Consider the following 27,180-nt stretch of genomic DNA (forward strand, 5'->3'; position numbering starts at 1 on the left):
GAAACCCAGGTGAAAGGTACAGAAAATATTATCAATACATTATAGAAGAAAAATTCTCCAATCTAAAACAGGAGATGCCTGCAAAGGTACAAGAAATCTACAGAATATCAAACAGACTTGCCTAGAAAAGAAATTCCCCATGGCATGTAATAATCAAACCTACTAAACCAGCAAATCAAATGAGGGGAAAAAAACCCATACCACTGCAACAAAATGACAGGAATTAAAACTGCTCATTGGTACCTTTCAACATCTATGGTCTCAATGTCCCCAATAAAAAGATATAGACTAATAGATTGGATTAAAAAACAGGGTCCATCTTTCTGAAGCATACAAGAAACACACTTTGACATGAAGGACAGACATTACCTCAGAGTGAAAGGATAGAAGAAATTTCAAGGAAATGGACTTAAGGAGCAAGCTGGAGTAGCCATTTTAATATCTGACAAAATAGGCTTAAAACAAAAATAATCAGAAGGGATAGGAAAGGACATTATATATTCACCAAAGGAAAAATTCACCAGAATATTGCAATTCTAAACATCTATGAACCAAATACAAGGACACTTATGTCCGTAAAAGAAGCTTAAATCACATATCAACCCTCCTGCAGTGATGACAGTTTCAGGATCCCATTCTTTCCAATAGACAAGTAATCCAGACAAGACTAAACAGTGAAATACTTGAGCTTATTGTGAGATATTTGTACAGTTGTGTGAGGATGTATTTGCTGTGAATGGTATAATAAAAAGCTGATTGGCCAATAGCTAGGCAGGAGGTATAGGCCGAGTTTCTGGGGAGAGAAAGAAAGAGGAGGAGGAATCTAGGCGCACAGGAGCCACCAGGAGACACAGAAAGGAAATAGGAAGTTCAAGATGGAAGAGAGGTAACGCCATGTGATAGAACGTAAATTAATATAAACTGGTTAATTTAGGTTGTAAGAGCTAGTTAGGAACAAGCCTAAGCATTAGGCCAAGATTTCATAATTAAGAAGTCTTCATGTCATTGTTTGTGAATTGGATGGCAAGACAGAAAAAGTCCGTTACAGGAGCTAACTGAAATAAAAAACAAATTGAAATAACACCCTGAATTCTATTGATCACCACAGATTATAGGTGAATAACAGCAACAATAGAAACATGAATACTAAATAATTCAATACTGTATGCCAAAAGACACAATCATTTGGAAGTGGTTATAGGTAAACCACTTGGATAAAAGCAAGAGGATAAAAAAAATGAGAATTTTTTTTTTTTTTTTTTTTTTTACCAAATACGTATCTGACAGAGGGCTAATAGCTAAAATATCTGAAGAAGTTAAAAAAAACTGGACATCAAGAAAACAAACAACACAGTAAAAGATGGGGTACAGATCTAAGCAGAATTCTCAAAAGAGGAAACACAAATGACTGAGAAACACTTAAAGAAATGTTCAACATCTGTAGTCATCAGAGAAACACAAATCAAAAGTACTTTTAGATTTTTGTCTTAACACCAGTACAAATGGCAAAAATCAGTACAGCCAATGACAATTCATGCTGGCATGTATAAGGAGCACAGGGAACAGGTATCCATTGCCTGTGGGAGTGTGAACTGGTATGACTACTATATAAATCAGTGTAACTATTATATAAATCATCAGGAAGCTGGGACTAGATATACCTCAAGATCTAGCTGTGTCACTCTTGGGCACATACCCACAGGACACTGCATCCTACTACAGAGTCACTGCTTATTTATGTTCTTGATTTTTCTATTCATAATAGCCAGAAATTAGAAACAACCTAGATGTCTATCAATAGTTGAATGGAAAAAACGTATATGGTAAGTTTACACAGTGGGATATTACTCAGCCATTTAAAAACAGAATAAAGGAAAATGGGTGGAAAACCCACAAAGACAAATGTTTTTACTTATATATAGATGTCAGCTTTCAAATCTTTGATAAGAAAGCTACACTCTATATAATTACAGAGGTTGTGTAGAGATTAAGTGACCTAGGAAAAGGAAATCAGTACTCATGGAGGTAAAGGCATGGAGGGGAAGGAATGAGATCAGATGGGGAGGGTTAGGAAGGAGGGGACAGGGGAGAAAGTAGGAGAAGGGTCAGAGGAAACAAAGGGCCATTGGAAGGGTAGAATGGAAACCTAATACAAAAGAATCTTCTCTCTCTCTCTCTCTCTCTCTCTCTCTCTCTCTCTCTCTCTCTGTGTGTGTGTGTGTGTGTGTGTGTGTGTGTGTGTGTGTGTGTAGGCGATGTAAATAAAATCACCAAATAATGGAGGAGACAGAACTCCATCTGGACATCTCGTCACCAAAACTTTCAGTACCAGGAATAGGTTAGATCTAACAGAGTTTTGAGGTATACATCCTGCCTCCCTATTCTTTCCAGGATTTTTATCATGAAGTGGTGTTGGATTTTTGCCAAATGCCTTTTTCTGCATCTAACATGATGGTCATGCAGTTTTTGTCTTTCAGTTCTGTTTAATCATGTGGATTATATTTATTGATTTAAGTATATTGAACCATCCCTGTATATCTCGAAAAAAAAAAGCCTACTTGATTATGGTGGATGGTATTTTTATGTGTTCTCAGATTTAATTTGCAAGGAAAATTGGTCTATAGTTCTCTTTCTTTGTTCAGTTTTTTATGTGGCTTTGGTATCAGGATAACTGTGGCATTGTAAAATGAATTTGGTATTGTTCCTCCTGCTTCTATTTTGTGGAATAATTTGAGGAGCAATGGTATTAATGCTAAAACTATCTTGCCCTTAGCTCTGATTTTTTAGGTGTGGATGGGAGACTTTTAATTACCACTTTGATTTCACTAGTGTATATAGGCCTCTTTAAATTGTTTATCAATCAAAGTTAAGTCAAGATTAAATAACAGAACTAATATAGGTGTTGGCCAATGAGCCCCATGGGTCCCCCCAAAAACAATCCAGGCTATGAAGACTATTGGTTGCTATCCATAAAACTGACTATAAGACTGTATTACTGAATACAACACATACAAATCTCATTTAATATGGAGAAGCTGAGCTAGTGCCTACCTAAGAGCTTCACTACTTTGAACTAGTGTTGGCTGCACCATGAAGGTACTCTGTATACTACCAGAGTAGAAAAGTCAACACCAACCCATCTATGAACCCTTTGATCTCCTAACATGAATGATCTGCAAGGTACACTAGTCCAATAGTATCACAAAGTTTACAAGAGCAACTTACCAATACCTGATTGGATTTAAAGCCACTCCACAAAAATGGAACCCATACATGGCACTGCTTGAGTAGCCAAGAATCTGAGACTTGATAGGCTAGGGATCTAGAAGAAAACAAAATACTGCTATTTTACTAAAGGAATGTAGCAGTAAGATGACTTCTAATGATATTCTGCTATACTTTGTAGATTAGTGTTTTGATCAGTCATCACCAGAGAAGCTTCCTCATGTAGTAGATGGAAAAAATACAGAGACCCAGAGCCAGAAAATGTGCAGAGAGTGAGAGATCTTGGAACACTCAGTCCTAAATAGCATGGCTGTAGTTGGAGTTTTCTCCAGTCCTGCCCAGGTCTACAGCTGCTCAGACCCAAATAAACACACACAGGCTTATATTAATTAAAACTGCTTGGCCATTAGCTTAGGCTTCCTACTGACTAGCTCTTACAGTTAAGCTCAGCCCATTTCTGTTAATCTATATGTTGCCACGTTTTCTGTGGCTTTACCTGTGTGCCATTTCATGCTGCTCCCTGGATGGCAGGCTGGTGTCTCCTGACTCAGCCTTCCTCTTCCCAGAATTCTCCTCGCTGCCTATCCCACCTATACTTTCTGCCTGGCTACTGGTCAATCAGTGTTTTCTTAAACCAGTGTACAAAAAGCATTATTTCATAACACATGGCTCTATCAAATCCCTTCCCTCAGGGCTGAAAGTGTAAGAGCCAGTGGAGATAGAAGACGCCAAGGAAACAAGGCATCTAAACATAGCATGTCCAATGCACATATGAACTCACAGAGACTGAGGCAGCACACACAGGGCCTGCAGGAATCTATGCTAGATGGAATCCCAGGGCGTGACAAGAAGTGCACATATGTCCCCATCCCTGACCTAGAAGGTAACTCTAGTTGGTAACCACTTACAAACAAAAAATTAGAAATTAGTTCAATTCAATGGAGTCTCATGAGATACAAACTACTCTTAAGGCCAAGTCTCATGCTCAGCAGTAGATGGCCAATGCAAACCAACTTCAATGGCATCTTTCATGATTCTTTGTCTCATAATGCTTTATCAAGGCTTATTTATTTGTTTATTCATTTATTTTAATGTTACAGGTCATTTGAGCATGTATTATGTCTTCCTATTTTGTGTTGGTGGGACTTGTGTGGGTACACATGTGTTGTCTCATCATCATCCGTATGTTTCTTGTGGTTTTTCTTTGGCTCTTTTGCTCTGTTTGTTTGCTGTTTTCCAGTCTCTTCATTTCTGTTTTACCTTATTTTATTTTGTTATTAGTATTTAAATGCCCATTTTCTGATGACAGATTGAAAAGGTGTGGACTTGGATGGGAGAGGATGTGGGAAGGATCTTGGAGTAGTTGGAAGAGAGAAAACCATAACCAGAATGTATTATATGAAAAAAAAAACTGTTTTCAATAAAAGAAAAACTTCTAGAAAAAAATCTATTTTCAATGAAAAACGATGGACTTCTATTGTGTTATTTCTTAATTTCTTTCTGTTTTCTCCTTTATTTCTCTTGAAAAAAGTTGAAGACACAAGCTAGGCTCAGTAACACAGGCTTATAACCTGCTATTCACAACACTGAGGCAGGAGAATCACTAATTTTAGGTCAGCCTGATAACTTAGGGAGACCCAGCCTCAAAGTAAACAGCACAAATAAGGCTGGGTATTTATTTAAGTATTTACATGCTTGCCTAGCATATGTGAGTTCCCAGCACCACTGGATGGGGTAGGAGGAGAAGACACTAAGAAAGATGACAATATGTGATTATTTCTAACTCTAGATTATACATCACAGAATAATTCATGGCAAAAAGAAAAAGCAGCATGGTCAAGGAAGTACTTATTATTATTTTTTAATCTCCTACTGAAAAGTGCATGAAATCATTTTCAGAAGTACAGAGATAGGCTGACATGAGCAAGCTGTTTGAGTAACCATGAGGATAATGAGACTGAAATGTAACCTTTGGTTTTCCTGAATGAAGAACATTTGATATTATATCTAGTTTTCCCTGAAATAAGAACTAACAATGAGCAACAGTCTTTAAAAAATATGTAATTGGAGTATTTTTCCTAGCATTATAGCTAACACAATATACAACATGGAACTATCCCAAGTTCAATGTGTGTGAGTTGGAAATCAGATGAAATCGACAGTTTTCTGATAAAAAAAAAAGTTTATTGGCCCCAATAATGACATAGTTCATGAGATAGGCATAGTTCAATGATTGCATGTGACTTCCTCAATTCCAGTAATCAACATCAGCTTTCTGGTTCTTTAATAGCTTTGCTTATTGGCCTTAGAGATTTGAAAGTCTGTCATTCTGCCTTATTTTACAAGGAGCATATATAGCCTTGTTTTATCCTTGTCACTTTTCCTAATCACCTTAAAATAAGATGCAAGGACTAAAGTAACAGCTGGATAAGATTACTGTATCTTAAAGCAGCATGTTTCAGTGGACTATGTTCAATAAGAATGAGCTCAAGGATATTGTTGACGTGGAGCCTAATACATCTTCCAGTAACTCTCCACATATGCCATGCTTGGAACAAGAGTACTGGGCTCCTGTAAAGCGATCATTTCCCACTCATATTCTAAATATAATTGCATGAAGCATTATTTGACACAGGAGAGAAGATTGATACAAAGTACAAAGAGAATCTCTTATCTTTTGACAGAGGAAACATTAGAATCTAGCTTTGGTCATTCCAAGAATAAGAATTCCTTTCTTGCCAAGAAATGAATTGTAAATATCACAAGGCCAACTCGGTAAGCATAGAAATTGAACAAACTCCTCATGTCTAGCTAGTCAGCAGTAAAACAAAGGTGTTCCATTGCAGTTAAAAACATTGTATCTCAAAGGCCTATTAGAAATCTTATATTATTTCAATTAAAGACAAAATGTGACTGAGGTTTTTTTAATTATTTCTTTTTTTTTGAGATTATGTATGGCTTAGTCTATGTATGTAAAAAGTACTTTTATTTTTTTTAATCCAAGTGGGAATAAAGTCTGCCTAGAACTTAGAAGAGACAGAAACTGTAAAAAAAAAAAAAAAAAAAATTGCTCTCACAGAAGGATGCCAGTGTCATTGTCAGGAGGGGAGTGAACTGTACATTCTATTTACATTTACAAAGTTTTCTCAATTTCAGTAATTAACATCAGATTTCCAGTTTTTTAATAGCTTTGCTTATTAGTCTTAGAGATTAGAAAGTCTGTCATTCTGCCTTATTTTACAAGGAGCATATAGCCTAGTTTTATCTCTGTCACTTTTTCTGATCACTTAAAATAAGATGCAAGGATTAAAGTAACACCTGTACATATGATTACTGTATCTTAAAGCAATGTTTTTCATTGGACTATGTTCAGTAAGGATGAGTTCAAGGATATTTTTGATATGGAGCCTGATACAACATCTTCCAGTAACTCTCCACACATTCCATGCTTGGAATAGGGTTCTGGGCTCTTGTAAAGGGATCATTTCCCACACATCAGATCTCTTGGAACTGTTGTTACAGTCAATTTTGAGCTGCCCAACTTGGATGTTGGTAAGTGAACTGTGATCCTTTGTAAGATCAGCTCACACTTTTAACTGCTGAGCCATCTTCCTAGCCCTGCAAGTATTTTTTATTCTTTGGGAATTTAATCTGTGCATACAATGAAATACAATCATATCTACCACTATTTCCCTCCAACTCATCCCTGAAATGTGTCTTCTGACATTTTTAAATGTTAAAATTCGTCTACTGAGCCTCTACATAAGAGGCTTTGTCTACCTAAGCTCATAACGCTACCAGGGTTTTACTTTATAGTTCCATGTGCATTTTATTTTTAAAATGCATGTATCCTTTTAGGAAATAAATATGATGTCTATCGCTATGATTAGATTACTTAAAGAAGTTCCACAGACTTTTAAGACCTGATTTTACAAGTTATGAACTTATTTTCATAACCTCACTAGAGATGAAGGTATGTAGTAACAATAGCAGTGTGATTTTCAAATTCTGAAGAAATTCCCAGCCTAACTAAAAAACAAAACAGACAACTGCACCCTTTTAGCAAATCCGCATGGAACTGGTTATTTTCCCAATGGAAATGAGGTGGAATTGGTTTTATTCCTAGGCAATGACTATCTTGCAAGAGTGCTTGAGTAGCCTCTTGCTGAAGTAGAGGTGGGCTTTATAATCTATGAAGTATTGCACTGATTTTATACAATGCTGGCTCTGACATTTCTGTAGCCTCTGTCCATTACTCTCTTCATCTGTATCATGTCACTGTAGCCCCATCAAGTGTTAGGTTGCCTGGTTGCTTCTTTTCCTACCACTTTGCCATTATTTATTGAAACAACACACCTGACTCATGCCTGCTCTAAACCTCAGTTTCTTATATAACTTTAAATGTTGGTACTACTTCTAATTTATTTTCTCAACTACACTTAATACTCAGAATTTACATGATCATATTAACTAAATTAAATGTAACTTCTTGTGATTCTATAAGTAATTTATTTTGACATGAACGTTGAGTATCTAAGACTTGATATCACAGACAAACAGTGAAGAAGGAACTGAGGGGAAAAAATCCTCACGGAACTTGAAGAAAAAGCTGACATGCTAATTAGAATGAGGAAGTATTCCTAACAAACCCAGGGGTATTGGAAAATTTCCTGAAGCAATGACGAACCCTACCCATGACCTTATCTTATGCATTCCTGTCACTCACGTAAGTGCCCTTTCCTCAAACACTCTTATGAAATCTCTATTTGCTGGCACTACAAACTACTCTAGATGATAGTTGACAGTCTGATTTGTAGGAGATAAAGAAAGCTAAAAGCCCTAGAAGAGGCTCTTGCTCATGTAGTGGAGGATACAAGCAGTGTCATCATCAGAGAATGAGAAGAGTCTGCAACTCAACAACTCCTGATACAAGATTTCTCAGTGGAAACAAAGAGTATAAACACTCTACTTATATAGAAAACTTTAAAGGAGTTGGGGACCAATAGGAAGGAGATCAAACACGGGCAACAGGCAAGAGGCAGTTGGGTGTTTGGATGTCTTCTTTATGATCACATCCCTTTAAGTGACTCTGATTGCCTCCTCAAAAGTATGATACTGCATCCCATCCTCCAGCATGTTCTCAGTGCTGCTTTTTCCATTTATACTCCCATTTCAGGGGCAATGTTAACTTTCTCTGCTGGCATCACTGGGCACCTTGAGAATGTACACAGCCAAGAAGCAGGTGAAGGTTCCTGAGATTCTCATGTGTTGATGATAAGGAAGGATTTACACACACACACACACACACACACACACACACACACACACACACACACACAAACACACACACACAAAACTGTCCACAACTTCTCCATTACTCTGTCTTCCTCTAGATCACTAACAATGGGAAGTTTTAGACTGCGCCATTATCAGAAACTTCTAATTTATATCAATCAGTGGGTGGATTAAAATGACACCGTGTGAAAGAGGTGAAATGGGAAGTGCAGTGTGGCAACTTTTAGCCCTAGAATGAGATAGAAGAGTAAAATAAAAAGACTTTCTCATAAAATATGCATTTTTAATAAACAAGAATTTCTGAGAGAGAAATAGTGGGAGATTATCAAGATTTTAGACAATCTCAAAAGACAAACCTCATAAATGTTTTCTAAATTTACATCTCCACCTAATGTCCACTTTCCATCATACCTTCCCTGTATTTATCTCCTCCTACCCTAGGTGAAGCCTATCAGAAAGAACCGCCCTCTCCATGCATCAGCTGCCTCAATGGCCCCAAGGCCTATGACTCCCACTGCTATGCTTCATTTAGAACATCAAAATCTTAGTTTGCTGCAGATGTTGAGGACTGACAATTGTGTCTATGGAGGTGGGGGACAACTGTCGAAAGTGTTTGTCAATCACAGGGGGAATATTTTTTTTAGTTTCTGTGCTTAATTAAATCAGCATGAACACCCCATTCTTTTTTCATGTAACCATCTCCCTTTACCTATGTCTACCCTGCCATTTGCCAGGAGAGGTCACTTTGTTCTCATCCCATACCCTACAGAGTTGGCCTTCAGAAGAAGCCCCTGGGGCATATCTTGTTTCTGCTCAGTGAAACTAAGACTTCATCCCCGCCTTTCATGGTGAAGAATCATGTGACCAAGTACCAGCATATTTGAAGGGATTGCCATGATGCTATCCTTGCACAAGTCCATCCTTTCTATTTTTTCTTAAGTGCTGCTGCTGCCCAGGCACACTTTCTGTGCCTCTCAAAGGACCCAGAGGACACCAAGCTTAAATGCTGGGTGACAACTTCAATAAGAAGAAGTGCCCATGGTAAACTGGGTTGCAGAGATTTGTGATCATCTTCACATTTAGACAAAGCTCAGGAGCCTATTGTTTTCTTCTATACAATTCTCATGTGAGGTTGTAGAAATCTCTACTAAGCTCTAGTGGTTGCATGTAGGGTTCCAGTGAATTCCATATGAAGATAAGTTCTGTAATTTCTCTTTAGGCATTAGATACTACCTTTCCAGATGCAAAGGAAACCATACATACAGACTAAATTTTATTTAGACTGAAACATAAATTTCAATGGCTTCAAAGTACTTATAGCAACTTTTCTGGGATTTGCCAATTGAAGTGAGGAATTCAGAGAGAATAGTTTACTAACTGGCTCTCAGTAGTATGTGGATGAGCAGACTAAGCTCTGTGAAGGTGAAGAGAGAACCCAGTTTTCTAGCTAAAGGTATCATGAACATAGAGCCTAATGGCCATTCTCTTCTGATGGCTCCCTCCTCTACATGGCCAAGAATCAGTGGATGTGGATGGGAAGGGAGTAACACTGATATACTGAGCTACACCAATCAGGAACAGAATCCTTCCATTGCCTCAGACCACGGTTATTGCAGGAGTCTGTCAAAAGGCACAGATGAGAAACAGAAACCATCTGGGAGTTGTGTTTCCATTTCTCCCTCCCCATTTCTAGGTCTTGGCATTGGGAATCCCCCAAAACTATGAAATGCCTTGGTGGTTCTCTTGTCTCATCTCCTTTCTTTCTCATCTGCTCATCTCCTTTTTTTCTATCTGCTTGTTCTGTACTAGGACCTTGACCAGAGTCAGAGATGTGGCTTTACTGGGTTCACAAGATCCACCCCCCATATAATTTAGGTCCTCTCTCTAGAATTTTTGAAGTAGAAAGATTACAAGTGTAAGGTACTGAAAGTACAAGGAGTAGGAAATGGAGCCAGCAAACGATTTTTTCCAGTAATCTTGTCATAAAGAAAGAGGCAAGAGTGAAGGCTCACAGATCTGACTCCCATTCTTCATTCTTCCACCCTCCTTCTCTCCATTTTCTGTTGCTTCTCTGTGTGTGGTAGATTGAGTTCTCAGAGAACAACAATAACCATCTTCATTCATACTCTGTGCTTTTGTGTTTTTGTTGTTGTTGTTGTTGTTTTTTGTTTTTGTTTTTTTTTTTTTTTTTGGTTTTTCGAGACAGGATTTCTCTGTGTAGCCTTGCACCTTTCCTGGAACTCACTTGGTAGTCCAGGCTGGCCTCGAACTCACAGAGATCTGCCTGGCTCTGCCTCCCGAGTGCTGGGATTAAAGGCGTGCACCACCACCGCCCGGCTTGTGTTGTATTTTTATAGTAAGGCTCTCTAGAGGAGACTAACTGTGAAATGAAAAGTACTCCCGAGTTCCACCCAGGCGTGAGGGGAAATGTTCAATGATACATGCTTAACTTTTTACTGTGTGGCGTGTGGAGCCAGCTCATGGAGGCTATGTCATGAGAAGTTGAAGACATTGCCCATTCTATGAAAAGTAATTTTCTTCTTTCATTTCGAATCTACCTTGGAAGGAGATATTTGTAAAATGTGACTCAGATTTATAGGTAGTGCTGATATAAGAAGTCTTATAAATTATTTTATCCTTAGTCCAAGGAAAAATATCTGAAGATCCTTTAAACCAATAGATTTTTTTAGGCTAATTAGAGAATTGAAGTGACCAAGCAAATGCTGTTTGGTATTTGCAGAAGCACCAAAGCATTTTAGTTTCTGCTTATATTGTGCAACCTCCAGTGTTACTATCCATTAGGAAAGGCAATTTTAGAAATTCCTGAATTTATAATGTAGATCATTAGTAAGAGTGTGAAATGCTTGTAATCTATACTTCTTGGCAGACCCAGAGTACTGTCGTGGAATTTTCTGCTTCCTTACAAGGACCCATGAGGTTCTGGTGATGAAGAGCCAAGCACAATTCCCTCCTTCCTCTATCAGTAGGAAGAAAAAAAAGTAACTAGTACCTCTTTTCATAAAGGATGTAATAGAAAAAATATAGTATGCTCAAGAAAAAATTGTATAGTGTATACAGAGATATGCAAGCTCTAGGAAAGGATCAAATATCATTTCTATAAAAAAACACAAGAAGAAAAATGAAAAACAGCTGTTTTACAAGTCAACTACTTGTATTCTATAAGGAGTCAGTGACCTTATGGATTTAACATCATCTTACATGAAAACAGAAAAAGATAATGTGATGAAAACATGAAGCAGCATACGCAAAGACCATCAGAAAAAAATAAAACTTATACACAGTAGGAATATTAATCAGAGAGGAGAAAGAGAAAGGAGTAGGAGATATATCAGAAGAAATATGATTTTACACACCCCCACATCAATGACAGAGTGCATCTTGCTCGATCCAGTAATACCAGAGAAAACCCAAGTAGGATTAGTAACACAAGCTAGACTTAGATGCGTAATATTCAGTTTGCAGATTACCAAGAGCAGACAGAAAAATCCTGAAAGTAGTCAGCCATTTGGGGAATAGCTTACACATAAAAGAAGTACAATAACCAAACAAGACTTTCAGGAAGAAAATTGAGTGGAATGAACTAGCAAATGTGCTGGCAGAAGAGACAGATATAAAATGGAATTTTTATTGACTGAAATGTTATTTTCACAGGATAAATAAAGACTTTATGTGGCAAAGCTTGTCTGAATTGATTTCCATCAGAGGTGTCCCACCAGAAATGCTAACACTGTCCATGATAAAGAGGATTGGCAGAGGTCCAGGTTCACAGCTGTTTCAAGAAAAGTTTTGAAAACATACGGAGAAGATACAGTTATTTTCCTACTTTCAACCAATATTAACTGCAGTATTTTTAAAGGAATGGCATAACAGGCTTTTGGGTGAGTATAGCACAAGAATAAGTAAAATAAAGGATGGAAATGCTCTAAGGGATGAAAAAGAGGAGTGAGCACCACCCTATCTCACAATTAATGTTTCCTCTTTGGCTTATTGAAACCAGGAGTCAACACTTGTCTCTAGATGCTATTCATCTGTTAGGACTGCTATAATCAAAGAATCAAGGTGCTGTATCCAAAACAGTGAGTTACGTGTTTGTTAGAATTGTTATTTTTTTCTAGAAAGCAATCATTGTACTTCAGTATGCAGATTTTCCATTTAGTCATAAAGACTATTAAAACATTTGCACACAGGGGTTAACATTTACTTCAATGAACTATTTCTGTCTCTGTTTAATCAAAATAAGGAGTACTTCAAGGCGATGACATCTTTTTGTGTATGTGTGTGAATGTGCTACTGTGGATGGAAACCAAGGCATTGCACATGGTAGGCAAATATTATACCACCAACTTACACTTAAAGGCCTATTTTTATTTTCTGCTTTGAGATAGGTTCTTTAATAAGTTACCCATATTGGCCTTGAACTTATCTTTTAGCCCAGACAGCTCTTAAACTTTCAATCTTTCTGCCTCGGCCTTTTGAGTATCTTGGATTGAAGGACTTGACTGCCAATGGCTATTTGTTACTTAAACATATATAAGTGTGAAGGACACAGGCTGATGACCCTGCTTTAATCAAAGCTAAACCACTAGATCATTTCTTTGGAACCATGAGTATAGATGTCACAAAGTGAGAACTGTCAATAAACACTGAGTATGAAGTGAAGAGTAGACTTATACAGCTACTGTGAAAGGGTCTACATGATCCCAGTGAATGTGAGATCCCACTCTGCAGATGGTTCCCCAAGGCAACAAATTGCCAGACTAGAGTACAATGAACTGAAATTTATTCATAACCTTAGAAAAGTACATGCAGGGTAAATATGTTCAGCTGGTTTTTATTAAGTTTCTAACTTATTGAAAGCTGATTTTACATACTGATATGAAGCTGTATCAGCATATCTAAGTCATTATTTCATCTTTTAGCATTAATTTATCCTTTGTTGTCAATTAATTTATACCTAAAATTCCTAATACGCTCAGTTCTTACTAAGTCATTTTAAGTATTCCAGACAAGTATAAAGAAATGTCTATACAAGTGAGGCTTTCCAGATTGATTCTATTTACACTCTTACATTTATTTTCCTTAACTCTCACTTTTATTTTCCTTAACTCATCAGACAATAATATTTAAAAACTTTGTCACAGCATAATTTGTACTCCAATGCTGCTGTTGTTCACTTGTGTTTCCTGGAATGGACTATCTAGAAGAGGGTGTGGAAGGTTAAACTTCACTCACACCTGAGGGTAAAGCAGGACTACTAACTGGAAGGAGGTAATATTTGTGAAAATTCTCCATCTTTGCCAGGAAGAGACTCCTGCTCTTTCTGGGAACTTCCTTTAGCCCATGCCAAGCACTACCCACCACCCTAACCTGCATCAGCATTCTAGTTTTTCTGTTGGATGTCCCTCCCTCAAATCCTGTTATAAAAGCAGAGTCATCTCTGCCCTGACAAACCACTCCAGATTTCTGCAAGAAGGGTAAGTGGGAGCTGAAAGATGATGAGAGACTTGCAAGGGTTCACCCCTCACTAGGAGAAGGTGTTCCAGAGTTCTTGCTCTCACATAATGCAGAGCTTTGTGACTCAGTCAAGGCTACCTATGGAGCTTTCAGAGAAAGGAGGAAACATCGATTTCTGGACCACGGGGGGAAGATAGGATAGTCAGTATATCCCTACAGGACTAGTAAAAGAAGGAAAGCATGGTTCTTTCTACATGTCCTCTCTAACCACACTACCTGGAGTAACTCTGATTGTTCCTCCCTCATAGACAAGATGCTGTCTCACAGAGCCCTTGCCAGCCTGTCCTGGATGCTGCTCTCCTGCCTGATGCTCTTATCTCAGGTGCAAGGTAAGACTTCTCTGCCTCTAGCACCAAGTTCCTGTGAGTGTTGAGAGTCAGGGAGCAGAGGAAAGTCTTATGAAGAATTTTGAGAAATATCCATACAGGAAACCTGCTGCAACAGCTCCACCATCTTGCATTCCTCCAGGTCATTGGCTGTGGAAAGTCTCATGGTGGTCTGTCACCAGTAAAGGACAAGATATATCATTTTGTTAGGATGCTGTAATTTATGTTGGTAGGATGATAGGGGGAAAATGATGAATAACAATGAACTCTATGGAAGACTATAGATGGACAACTGAAGTTAAGTCTATCAGCTCAGAGTTGGTAGAGTCATGAACTAATATATAGGAAGGAAGAGAAAAATGAGGCTGCACCATTTACTTCATCTGTTGATTAAAAAAAAAGTTTCAAAGACAATAAGGCTTAGTATTGATTTCCTTCCAAGAAATAGTCTACTAAAAATAACCCCTATTTTGAACGACCATCTAAATCCCACTTTTCATTGCTTGATTTATCTTACTCCACTCCAGGTGAGGACTCCCTGAAAGAAGTACCCTCACCACGCATTAGCTGTCCCACAGGCTCCCGGGCTTATGGTTCTTACTGTTATGCCTTGTTTCGGATACCACAGACATGGTTCGATGCAGAAGTGAGTCTTGGGAGGTAGAAAGTACAAGTGGATCATGGGGGAATGTTGGATTCCATTATCTCTCTTTCATTGTGTCTGATATGAATACCTGACTTTCAATATAGCCTGTGCCCTTACCTACCTCTCCCTTGCCATTATCCAATGAAGTTTAAATTTCCGTTTTATTCTGCTACTCACACAGTTGGCTTGTCAGAAGAGACCCTCAGGACACCTCGTGTCTGTGCTTAGTGGATCTGAGGCTTCATTCTTGTCTTCCCTGGTGAAGAGCACAGGGAACAGCTACCAATACATCTGGATTGGGCTCCATGATCCCACCCTGGTATGATTCCCTCTTGTTTGTGTCCTCTCATATGCTATTATGACATAGGCACACTTGCTCAGCCTTCCCAGAAAGAACCCTAAAAGACACAGAGGTCAGACAGTGGGTAACACTGGGACAAGGGAAACCAGCAGGGTCGGTTGTAGAGCTGAGTTCTATGAGGATTCTTAGACTTCAGATGAAGGTCATGTGCCTATTATTGACTTTTACAAAGGTCTCACAGGAGACATTGGAAGAATTCTCCCTCAGTTTCAGGGAGCCTGCACTCAGTGTTGTCAAGAAATACAGAATAAAGAGACAATCTACATTTTCTCTTTATAGAATAAACATCCTACTTCCATTTTAGAAGAAATTGCTAGTTTACCACCATTTATATTTCAAAAAAAATTTAGTGAGTCCTAATTTTATCAGTAGTTTCTGAGTTTATAAATAGAAGCAAAGACAATAATAATTTCTATTGCTATGTTCTTGAAAATTGTGTATGATCTACTGAGTTCTTGGAGGTTGGGGGGGGAATCCAATGTTTCATTGAGGTTTCACACATGGAGAGCTTTCAGGACCCTACCTTTTATCTGGTTACTGCCTCATCAGGGTGAACAACCCAATGGAGGTGGATGGGAGTGGAGTAACAGTGATGTGATGAATTACTTTAACTGGGAGAGGAATCCGTCCACTGCCTTAGACCGTGGTTTCTGTGGCAGCTTGTCAAGAGCTTCAGGTAAGAAAGAGACAGCTACCTTGCCTAGAGGTGCACCCATCTTCTCACATTCCCGGATACCTCTGAGTTAGGAAATGGAATGTGGTCTTGTTCTCTCTCATCTTCTTTATTGGTTATCTTTCTTGGATATCTCCTTCTTCTAGGTTATACCACTGGTGAGCATGAGGAAATGACTTCTAAGTTGAAGCCACAGATTTAGGCATTTTTTCATTATGTTCTCAAGACCCACAGTGCTCAATTACTTAATCCTCTTTCTCTTTCCAGGATTTCTGAAATGGAGAGATAATACCTGTGATGTGAAGTTGCCCTATGTCTGCAAATTCAGTGGTTAGGCTGATCCAAAACAAATAACCAAAATTTGTCCTGAAGCTCATCATGGACAAGAGACTAAATATGAAGACTCACTCAGGAAGAGCATGTTTTATCCACAGTCCCCATCAGATCCCTCATCTGTTCTTTCCAGATCTTGCCTTAGTCATTTCTGTATAGGTTGTGGCCTGAAGTCTCAGAGAGCAATAATAAAACTTGAGTCACACTTTGAGTTTTTGTGTTCCATTAAAAATGTTATTTATCATCAATTTCTATGTTATGTATGCATGTGAGTATGGGTGTGTGAATACCACAGTGTGCCCATGGAAATTAGAGGGTAACTTTTGGGAATCATTTCTTGCCTTCTCTCTGTTGAGACAGAGTCTCTTTTATTTTTGCCACACAGTGAACTTACAAGGGTCAGAGGAATTGTCCTAGCTCCTCTGCTTCCCATTTCTTCGCAAGGGTACTGAATTTACAGATGGGAACCACTGCATCCAGTTATGTTTAATAATTACCCTGAATATGAGGGCAAACCAACTCAGGTCATCAGGCTTGAGAAACAAAACTTTAACCTACCAAGCCATCTTTCTGGCCCTGTGCATCATTTTTAAATTGAAAAAAAATTTTACATAAAATATATTATGATCACACTTATCCCCTCCCCCAACTCCTTCCAGATCATCCCGATGTTCCTACCCACCCAACTCCATGATTTTTTCCACTATCACTTTAAAAAACAACCAAACAAATAAACGAATAAACCAAAAACAAGAAACATACACAACTCTGCAAAGATGTGAAAATGGAAACCAAAATATTCAAGCAAGTGACAAATAAGACAAAGGTTGTCAGGATGGCAGAGGAGACATCTGACAATTGCTCCTCAGTTCCTAAGGGTGCATGCTTACCACTGCATTGTAACTAAGAACATAGGCTATCCTCCTTGAGGACTGTGCTGTGACTTCCTCACAGTCAGTGCTCCAGTTGGGGGCTGATGGCTGATGATTTCAACAAAGAGTCATCTTTGAAGCCTAACATTAAAAAATGCAATCTATACGAATGGTAATTTTTATTGAATATAGTAAAAAATGGATTTACCAGAATAGTGCAGGTAAAGACTCTAGAACCTTCTTGCTCTCTTTTCAACAAGACGAAAAGAAAATCTGAAAGTACTTTAAAAAATTCTTTTGGGACTAATGAGAGAATGCAAGCCTCAGGGAAGACCCCTTTACTGGTGTTTACAGAAGAGCCAAGGGCATAGCTTCTTCCTCCCTCTACACCTATAAGATGTTGGGAGAAAGGCTTAAGGCTAAGTGTGAGCCATTGGTGAGGGGAGGACACTCCTGCAGTCTCTACTTCCAGGGAGACTCCAGTATTCCCATGGGAATTTTTTTTCTCACAGCATTCATCAAGTTCTCATGGTAAAAGGCAAGAATAATCTCTTTAAGACCTGTCAGAAGGAGGAGAAAAATGACACCTTGAAGTCAGCCTTAAAACACTTAATTCTTACCACAGCTTAGGAAAAGTATTTATCCAACTTCTCCATCCTTTATACTTCATATTTTTCTAGAGTGGAGAAAGCTAAGAAACTCCTTGTAAGTCTTGACCTGGGATATGAGACCACACAAATCCTGATATTAATGTTTTATTTATTTTTTGTGTGTGAGTGTGCATGTACACATGTATCAGTGATAACCCCTGTGTTTTTTAGGTGCCTAGGAAGTGTTAGTCCTCAGAATTTGTCTACTTTGTTTTACAATATGGGATATCTCAAGTGGCCTGAAATTCCTCAGTTCATCCCTGATAGTTGAGATCCATCAGTCTTTGCTTCCCTAGTTCTGAGATTACAGACATACCACCACATCCAACTTTTAAAAAACTGTCACTTGAAGACAGATCCAGGACACAACAGTAGTGAGTAATTGGTAGAGGTATGAGGTACCTTCTGTTAAAAGAACAGCTGGGGAGTTCCAACAGGTATAGGTAGCACAGGCAGAACAAAAATCACAGTAGAAAATCATTATGCGAAGAGCTCTGTATTGTGGGACAATTGCTCCAGTACACAATGAAGATGAGACACATTCAGACCATTTCCAGTCAAAGTTAACTAGCACTAGTCCCCTGGAAGCTACCACATAAGAACAGTGTGGAAGTAGAGAGCACCCAATGTTTACTCTGTTCATGACACCCACAGCTTTTGAAGCACAGGGAAAAACTTTGCTAGAGTAGCCATTCTGACTCACTCAACTCAAGCACTTGGACTTGAAGGAAATTTTTGTTTATATTGATTTTTTTTTGTTTTTGTTTTTGTTTTTCGAGACAGGGTTTCTCTGTGTAGCTTTGAGTCTTTCCTGGAGCTCACTTGGTAGCCCATGCTGGTCTCAAACTCACAGAGATCTGCCTGGCTCTGCCTCCCAAGTGCTGGGATTAAAGGCATGCACCACCACTGCCCAGCTTTTACTGATATTTTTACAATCTTTTGATAGACCTTTCCTAGCCTATATGTGGACTTTAACATTGAAGAAAACAAACCAATATTTTGATGTTTTATTCTCTAGTAAACTTTTTCAATATCTCATTTTTCTTTGCTTTTTTCTTTTCTCTTCTTTTCCCATGTTCTTTCTTTCCTTCTAATTTCAATTATTATCTCCTTATTTCTTCTCCTCCTAACTTTTATCCTGTTATCAATTTTCCATTTAAATTTTTGACATTTTATTGGAAATGAGGGAGTAAGAAGGTCCAGGACTCTCTACTTATACCTTTATGGTAAGTCCGTGGAAGAAGTATTTTTAAACCATATTCTATGAAAGTTTGATTACTGAAGGTAGAGTGTATTTTGCTAAAAGTTATGCTGCAGAGATGATATTTGAGGTAGACTACTCAAACAACATCAGACTCCATGTATCCAAACATGAAGAGTATGTATGGATAGTCAGTGAGATGGGAGGGCAACGCCTTCATCTGTTCACAACATCACCTTTCATAAGCCCTGTCCACACTTTTATTGCAGACACATAGTTAGATATTGGTTCTTATGAAAAATGGTTAGAACTGGGATGTAGGGATTATCAGAGTTTCCTTGTGTAACTGCTCTGCAACACTTCACACAGCATTATGCAAAAATGGAGCACAAAAGAACAGATTATTGACTACATTTTATTGTTGTTTTCTTAATTTTTAGGTCACAGTCCCCAGAGAATGTGCTGGTGGAAGAACAGCAGAGATGAGATGAGAGATTAGGTGTGTGTGTGGGGGGGTAGAACTTGCTCTTTCTGGGTGAATCTTCATACAAGCTCCCTTGTTCATGTGAACTTTAGAATATGTTCAAGCTGTTGAAATTAGAACTGCCCTAGCCCTTGAATTTACAGACATAGGGAGGCTGTATTTCACAATTGTAATCTCTCTACTTCTGTTATCCTACAGAGACACAAGAGGTAAAAGGAATGGGGCAGGTGAACCTGTGAACTCAAAGAAAGAACAATTCAATCTCTGCCCTGGACTTAGATATCCCTCCAGCATGCTAATCACTGTTGCATCTCCAAGGGGAGGAGGCACAAAGGAACCATGAAATAAGATGGCAGAGCACAAGTCCACACTATTTCCCAGATCCCAGTCATGCCCAGGAGGTCAAACTGGATGTGAGAAGATGAGTTTCATCAGAGCTGGCTTTTATCTGTCTTACCTGAGGCCTGAGACAAAGCTGCACAATAACCAAGGTCTGCAGCAACTGGAAGGGGTTCCTCTTCCAGTTATAGTAGGTCAGCACGTCAGAGCTGCTCCACTTCCATCCACTTCCAATAGGTTGTGCACCCTATAAAGTGGGAAGCAGTGGGTGGCAAAGATTCATTAGCACTCTGTTTACATGATACCTTTGTTTAAAAACCTGTTCATTGAAAATGCTTCTGGAAATTCAATGGTGAAAAGTCTTCCCAACTTGGTATGATCATACCCAATTGCCAAGAGCCTTCTGGTAGAATATTATTCCAGAAGTCCTTAGTCTTATTTACAAACCCCAGAATCTATAGAATAAGATTGGGATCTACTGAAATCGATCTGTTCTTGGTAAGTACAACTAGTGGTACATTTGAGGTTTCTTCAGAAACAAACAAACAAAAATCTATATTATAAAGGGAAAATATGGAACATTTCTTTGTTCAGTATTGCTTGAAATTGTATGTGCAGATTCTCTGAGGTTAATGAAACCATCTTCCAAGGTCTCATGTGAGAACTCAGAAAAAGTCAACAACAGGCATACAAACTTCATGGGAAGTCTGAGACTTCCATAGAGCTCAACTATAGACAATTTTTTCCTGTCTCCCACCTGGCCTGTGGTCAGGATACATCTCTCTCACCCTCCAGTCCCGCAGCCACTCAGACCCAAGTAAACACACAGAAGCTTATATTAATTAAAACTGCTCAGCCATTAGCTCAGGCTAACTACTGACTAGCTCTTACACTTAATCTCAGCCCGTTTCTGTTAATCTATATTTCACCATGTATTCTGTGGCTTTACCTATGTGCCATTACATGCTGCTCCCTGGACAGCAGGTTGACATCTCCTGACTCAGTCTTTCTCTTCCCAGAATTCTCCTTGTCTGCTTATCCTACCTACACTTCCTGCCTGGCTGCTGTCCAATCAGCATGTTATTTATCAACCCATCAGAGCAACACATTCACAGCATACAGAACATCCCACAGCACTGAGCTCTTCAGCTGATATTTCCCTTGCTCTAATGCCACTCAACATTCAAGATCTATGACCTATTTTTTTTTCTGGGGAGTCAGAGGGAGTCTTCCACAGGGATAAAAGTCACTATAGGGAAAAAGCAAGGCAAAGATAGGATTGCACATGTGTGGGATCATGGAGTCCAATTAAGATGTATTGGTAGGTAGCCAAACTGTTCTTCATCAGGGAGGACATGGAGGTAGTTTCACCAGTCCTGAGCAGAAATGCCACATGTCCTGAGAAATGAATCTGGCAGGCCAGCTGTTTGAAGGACAGACCGGAAAAGATATGAAAATCCCACTGGGAAATGGTAGAGAAGAAATGAGGAAATGGGTTCATCTTACTCAAATAAACCATGAAGATTGAAATCCAACACTCCTCTTGACCCAGAAGTACTTTCTTCTACTGCTCCCAACTATGTCTGTCATCACTCACTTCTGCATTAGTCCAGATCCGTGGTATCAAAATAACAAGGCGGTATTAGTGAATAGCAATAGGAGCCATAGGCATGGGAGCCTTGGGGACAGCTGATGCATGGAAAAGGTGCTTTCATTTGGGATACTTCACCTGGTTTTTAATGAGATATAGACAGTGATAGAGTGAATAAAAGAGTGGAGATAAGAGAAAGGTGGTCAACGTTGAAAATGCTTCTGAAGCCTCACTTGAAATTATGATTCTAGCTGGGCGGTGGTGGCACACGCCTTTAATCCCAGCACTCGGGAGGCAGAGCCAGGCGGATCTCTGTGAGTTCGAGGCCAGCCTGGGCTACCAAGTGAGTCCCAGGAAAGGCGCAAAACTACACAGAGAAACCCTGTCTCGAAAAACCAAAAAAAAAAAAAAAAAAAAAAAAAGAAATTATGATTCTAATCCTGAGTTCCCACTTTTACCCTTTCCCAAATTCTCAGGTAGTGAATTCTCTCTCTCTCTCTCTCTCTCTCTCTCTCTCTCTCTCTCTCTCTCTCTCTCTGTGTATGTATGTGTGCCTCTCTCTCTGTCTCTCTCTTTCTTTCTATCTCTCTCTCTGTCTCTGTCTCTCTGTCTCTCCCTGTGTCTCTCTCTGTCTCCCTCTCTGTCTCTGTCTCTGTCTCTGTCTCTCTCTCGTGTGTGTGTATTTGTGTGTGTGTGTGTGTGTGTGTTTGTGTGTGCGCATGTGTGTTCGGGGGGGGGGGTGTTTGTGCAGGAGTATACATGAGCATGTAGACATGAATGCCAGAGGTCAGTCTCAAGTGTCTTTCCTCAGTCCCTATTCATATTGTATTTTTTTTTTTTTTTTTTTTTTGGTTTTTCGAGACAAGGTTTCTCTGTGTAGCTTTGCGCCTTTTCCTGGAACTCACTTGGTAGCCCAGGCTGGCCTCGAACTCACAGAGATCCGCCTGGCTCTGCCTCCCGAGTGCTGGGATTAAAGGCGTGCGCCACCACCGCCCGGCCATATTGTATTTTTTAAAAGGGTTTCTAATGGACTTCGGAGGTCATGGACATTGCTAGAGTGGCCATCCAGTGATTCCCCATGGATATTTCTGTACACATTTCTCCAGTGCTTGGATTAAAGACATACACCACCATGGCAAGTTTCATCTGCATGGGTTCTGGGTATTCCATGTGGGTCCTTGTGCTTGTTTAACAAGCACTTTACTGACTGAGCTATCATATCCCCAACTTTAGGTTTTTAATTTAGAAAGACTTCTTCATGTGGAAAAGCCTGAGTTTTTATTTTATCCTTCCTGCATTTAATAGCCTTTTATTTTCTCCCTTTGCTGGGGTGACAGGCTGTGGGGTTCATCCTCTGTCCTCTCTCTCCTTCCTTAGGGTTCGTTTCTGACATTTCCATTTGCCTTTTTTAACCTGCCAAACACAAATTAAGACCTGCTGACAACATGGGAAACTTTCCTTCCATGACAAAGAAGCACTGTGGTATATCCCACCTCCCCCATTATCCAGAGGGAGGAAGGATGAGGAAGATTTCCTGTGGGGATACTCCTCATACTTAACACAGGAGACCCTCCAGAGCCTTTTCTCTTCCCCTGGCCGCTGAACACTCATGGGGAACCCAGTGCTAGATGCAGAGCAACTTTACCTTGCACCCAACAAAGGTAATCAGGTAGGAAAGCACCATCCAGGACATGCTACAAAGGGTCATGGGAGGTATCATGGTATCTGTGAGGGAGAAGGAAGAAGCCGCTGATGGGCATGTGGTCAGGGAGGACATGGAAGTAGACCACCGCCTCTTTTTTTCCTGTTTGTCTGGCTCTGCAGGGAAGCACTCGTTTGGGTCTGATCTCTCTCCTTCTGTTCTGGAACAAAATGGAGAAACCACATTCACCTTTCAGCTCCCAGCTCCGCTGAGTTTCAGAGCATAACCTTGTGAGGTTAGAGACCTTACTCCACCTTCTCCTGCAGTGTAACTGGTGACTCCCTGTCAGTCTCTCTGATCTTACAGAGAACTGGGATGGTGTGTCAGGACAGAGGTAACTGTGGGAGGGGCATCCAAGTGAATGAGTGAGTGCTTATGCGGGCCAGGGTGGTGGGCAGTGCTTGGCATGAATTCAAAGAGGTTTCCAGTAAGAACACAGGACTTTTCACGGCAAAGACTGGGAACTGCCACACATGTGGCTCCTTTCCTGTTAGGCCAGCTCTGTCCTCAGATGCAGGTTGAGTTTGAAATCCTGCCACCCTCTACCAGGTGTCAAATTCTGGGAAAGTTAAGTAAACACAGGCAGCCTCATGATGTAGATTATGCAGTTCTGAAAAAAAAAATTATAAAAATTACAATTTTTAGTTTTCAAAGGAAATGTGTATATTTGTATAAAATCAGAAATGCATTTTCAGTTGTACTGAAAAACTGACTTCTGTAGCTACAGGTGCATTTTTCTACCTATCTAATAAGATTAAAGATGCATCAAAAGGATGAAATTTGGTGTTAAAACTTGATTTGTTGAGTGATGGAGATCAAGTATTTAATACAAAGTAGAATTCCTGGTTCAAATGGTTGCTTCAACGTTTTAGGATGAAATAAAGTTTAAAGTAACCACTGAGTCAACATTGTAGCCAGGATTTTAAGGAACAGCAGCTGAATAGATTAGATTCTAGCTACTTCCATGTGTGAATACTAAAAGGGAGTTTGCTAGTGAGTTTTCAGCTCAGAATTATACCTCAGAATAGTATACTGACTTTGATCACATACTCATAGGGGTTTTAAGATTTTCAAAAATGATTCCAGTTTTCTTTTCCTTTAAAGATTTTTTTAAACAATATGCATGCATGTGTCTGTGTGTATGTGTATGTGAGTGTATATCTGTGTGAGTATATGCATGTGCATTCAGGTGTCCAAGAAGACCAGAAGAGGGTTTCATATCATCTATTTACAGACAGTTATAAACTGCCTGACTTGGGTGCTGGAAACCAAGCCCTGGTCCTCTGAAAGAAGAGTATGTGCAATCAACTGCCAAGCTATCACTCCAGCCTCCTACTTTTTATAGCATATATGTTAATGTTATTATCGGTTTCCACTGTGCTGACATTTTTATCCATAAAGGCTAAGAAAACATGGCTAAAAAGTATATGTTAAGTAAGTTAGCATCATCACCCTGTGTCAACTACATCTACACATTTGCCATCGGCAAAAGACATACTCTCTTCTAAATGCCCTTGAACTCGATGACTCCATGGAATAACTAGTGGAGTTAAAGACCTGCTTTTAAGCACCTGTTGTCATAGTCTGTGCGACTGTGTGGGAAGTCTGATATTGAAACTCAGGGTAGCATTGTCTAAGACAGACTGCTGTGCAGTTGTGCGGTAAGTCATGATTTCCTTGATTTTCTAAATGAACAGAGAAAATTCAGTGGTTCATATATGGGAAATTTGTTCAGATGTTTCAAAGCAATAACCCTTGTGAATTAGTAAATATTTTAAAAGTTAACATTTTGCAGTCTATTACTGTTTACCTATCTATAGACAACAATAATTTATTTAATTCCAGAAGTTCTACACATACAAATTCAGTCAATGGTAGGTAAAATATTTTTAAATTTTCATCTGTGTTGAACATGTACAGAATCTTTCTTGTCATTTTTAAATATTATAGCATAACAAATATTTATGTAGTATTTATGTTGTTTAACTTATTATAAGTAATCTAGAGATGATTTAAAACATACAAGGGAATGCACAAGAGTTATATGCACACACTACGCAATTTTATATAAAGAACTTAAACATCTTTGGATTTGGGGTTCCTGGGGACTCTGCATTTTGGTGATTAGAGGGGTCCTGGAACAAATGTCCCAAGGATCCTGAAGGACAATTCTATCATATGTAAGGCCTTTTGTTCTGATCTGTGTGTCTATCTATCTATCTATCTATCTACTTCACATGCAGCAAAAATTTTTGCAGCTCTCTTACTTGCTTTGAGGTATTGACAAGTGAAGCAGAGCCTTGCACATACCAGAAAACACTGGATGACTAATTTACATTCCTAGCCTAAAGCTTTTGGAGATTTGCCCTGTCTGTGGTGTAGAGGCTTACCCCCAAGATCTTGGGCATACCGGATTAGCTTCGTATCACTGAATAAACATTCAAGCATTTTTCTCTGTGAACTTTATGACTATAGGAGTCTTGAGAGAAGACAGTTTAAGAACCCTGATTAACATATAGCATTTATTTCACAAATACATGAAGTAAAATAGCTTGTTCCAACTTGTAGGTATAATCATTAAAATCCAAAAAATAAGAAACTCTTTGAGAGAAGAGGCTTCTCTTCCCCATGGAACAAAAATAATGATGAAAATAATAACTTTTGGTTAAGTAAGAACGAGACCACTCAAATTTAATATGAAATAAGGCATGGTAGGGCATGGGTGTCATCCTAGCCCTTAGGAGGCTGAGGTAGGAAGAACTCCAAGACAGTTGGGCTACATAGAGACACTGAAAAATGAGAATGTTGTATATTGATCTTAGTTCAGTCCTAATTTAACACACAAAAAATAATTGTGATATAGTTCATTCTAAGTTCTGTCATCTGTGTGATAGTGTCCTCTTTAATTCCACCTTTAGGTAGACATTAGTCACTAACATGCATTTACTATTATTTTTTTCAGTAAGTATTATCTCTAGGTTTCATTAAAATACAAAACCTGAAAGGACCAAGGAGATGCCAGAACAGGCTACTCAGTCTTCTCTCAGAGATCAGGCCTTAATTTCAGTTCCCTGAGACTGAGCAAGCAGCTTCTGAGATGGCCATGCACAAAAGACAATCCCTGATGCCCCTGCCAAACAACAGGGAAATAGGATGCACCAAGCCTGGACTACAGAGCCAGACCCCATAGTCAGTATGTGCTAGGTCAGCCTGTCTCCATAGCAGTTCAAAGACAAAGCCTGAGACTTGTCTGGGCCTGCCCAAAAATGGATAACTGTAACCTCCCACTAAACCAAGCCAATTAAAAGTTACTAACATGATTGCCACTCACATAAACCAATCCTGAGTCTTCTCCTATGTAGTTTGTAGATGCCAAGAACCCCCCTTGCTTTGCTCCCTCTAAGTACCCTACCCCCTTGCTACTTGGGGTCTCTCCTGATCTGCTGCTGTGCCAGATGGACGGAGAGGCCCAGGTTAACCGGAAACAGTAAAAAGACTCTGCTTTTGCATAGAATTTGGTCTTTTGATAGTCTTTGGGGGACTCTGGGTACAACAAAACCCATAGTATTTCGTTCCTTTTCCATGCCTTTCAGCACTTTTCTTTAAACAGATGTGTATTATGGGACCTTTATCATTTTTTCATGCTAAATATCCTTTATTATTTCTGCTGGGACTGAGTTTTCTGGGACCTTGTTGGAGAAAGTCCACACTGTTCATTCACTTTGAAGAAATTATTGTAGACTACAAACTTCTGGTTTAATCTTTATTTTTCTGATGAAAGATTCAATTGTTTATTCCACTTGGTGAAAAGTTTGTTACTACAGGAATGATTGCCTGTGTGCCTCTAAAGCTAATCTAGTCAAAGCAGCCAACAAAAACAAAACTAAAAATCTGTCAGAAACAAGGGCTTAGACATGTACAAACGTGACTCCTTGGCAGAAACTATG

General features: G+C 39.1%; 1 protein-coding gene and 1 pseudogene across 1 annotated transcript; one reads left to right on the forward strand and one right to left on the reverse strand.

The window, feature by feature from the left end:
• Positions 1-14,124: 14,124 nt before the first annotated feature.
• Positions 14,125-16,605, forward strand: LOC131905933 (regenerating islet-derived protein 3-beta). Its single transcript, XM_059256724.1, has 5 exons — positions 14,125-14,384; positions 14,909-15,027; positions 15,209-15,346; positions 15,938-16,064; positions 16,329-16,605. The coding sequence occupies exons 1-5, from the start codon at positions 14,309-14,311 to the stop codon at positions 16,394-16,396; spliced, it is 528 nt and encodes a 175-aa protein (XP_059112707.1). The 5' UTR covers positions 14,125-14,308; the 3' UTR covers positions 16,397-16,605.
• Positions 16,606-19,725: 3,120 nt separating this feature from the next.
• On the reverse strand, positions 19,726-23,251 carry LOC131905934 (pancreatic beta cell growth factor-like; annotated as a pseudogene).
• Positions 23,252-27,180: the final 3,929 nt, after the last annotated feature.

This window comes from Peromyscus eremicus, chromosome 3 (genome assembly GCF_949786415.1).
Source record: "Peromyscus eremicus chromosome 3, PerEre_H2_v1, whole genome shotgun sequence".
Lineage (NCBI taxonomy): Eukaryota > Metazoa > Chordata > Mammalia > Rodentia > Cricetidae > Peromyscus > Peromyscus eremicus.

Coding starts and splice junctions, on each gene's coding strand:
- LOC131905933 (XM_059256724.1), top strand. CDS start 14,309: ATGCTGTCTCACAGAGCCCTTGCCAGCCTGTCCTGGATGCTGCTCTCC. Junction 14,385..14,908: donor GCTCTTATCTCAGGTGCAAG/GTAAGACTTCTC, acceptor ACTCCACTCCAG/GTGAGGACTCCCTGAAAGAA. Junction 15,347..15,937: donor GGCTCCATGATCCCACCCTG/GTATGATTCCCT, acceptor CTGCCTCATCAG/GGTGAACAACCCAATGGAGG.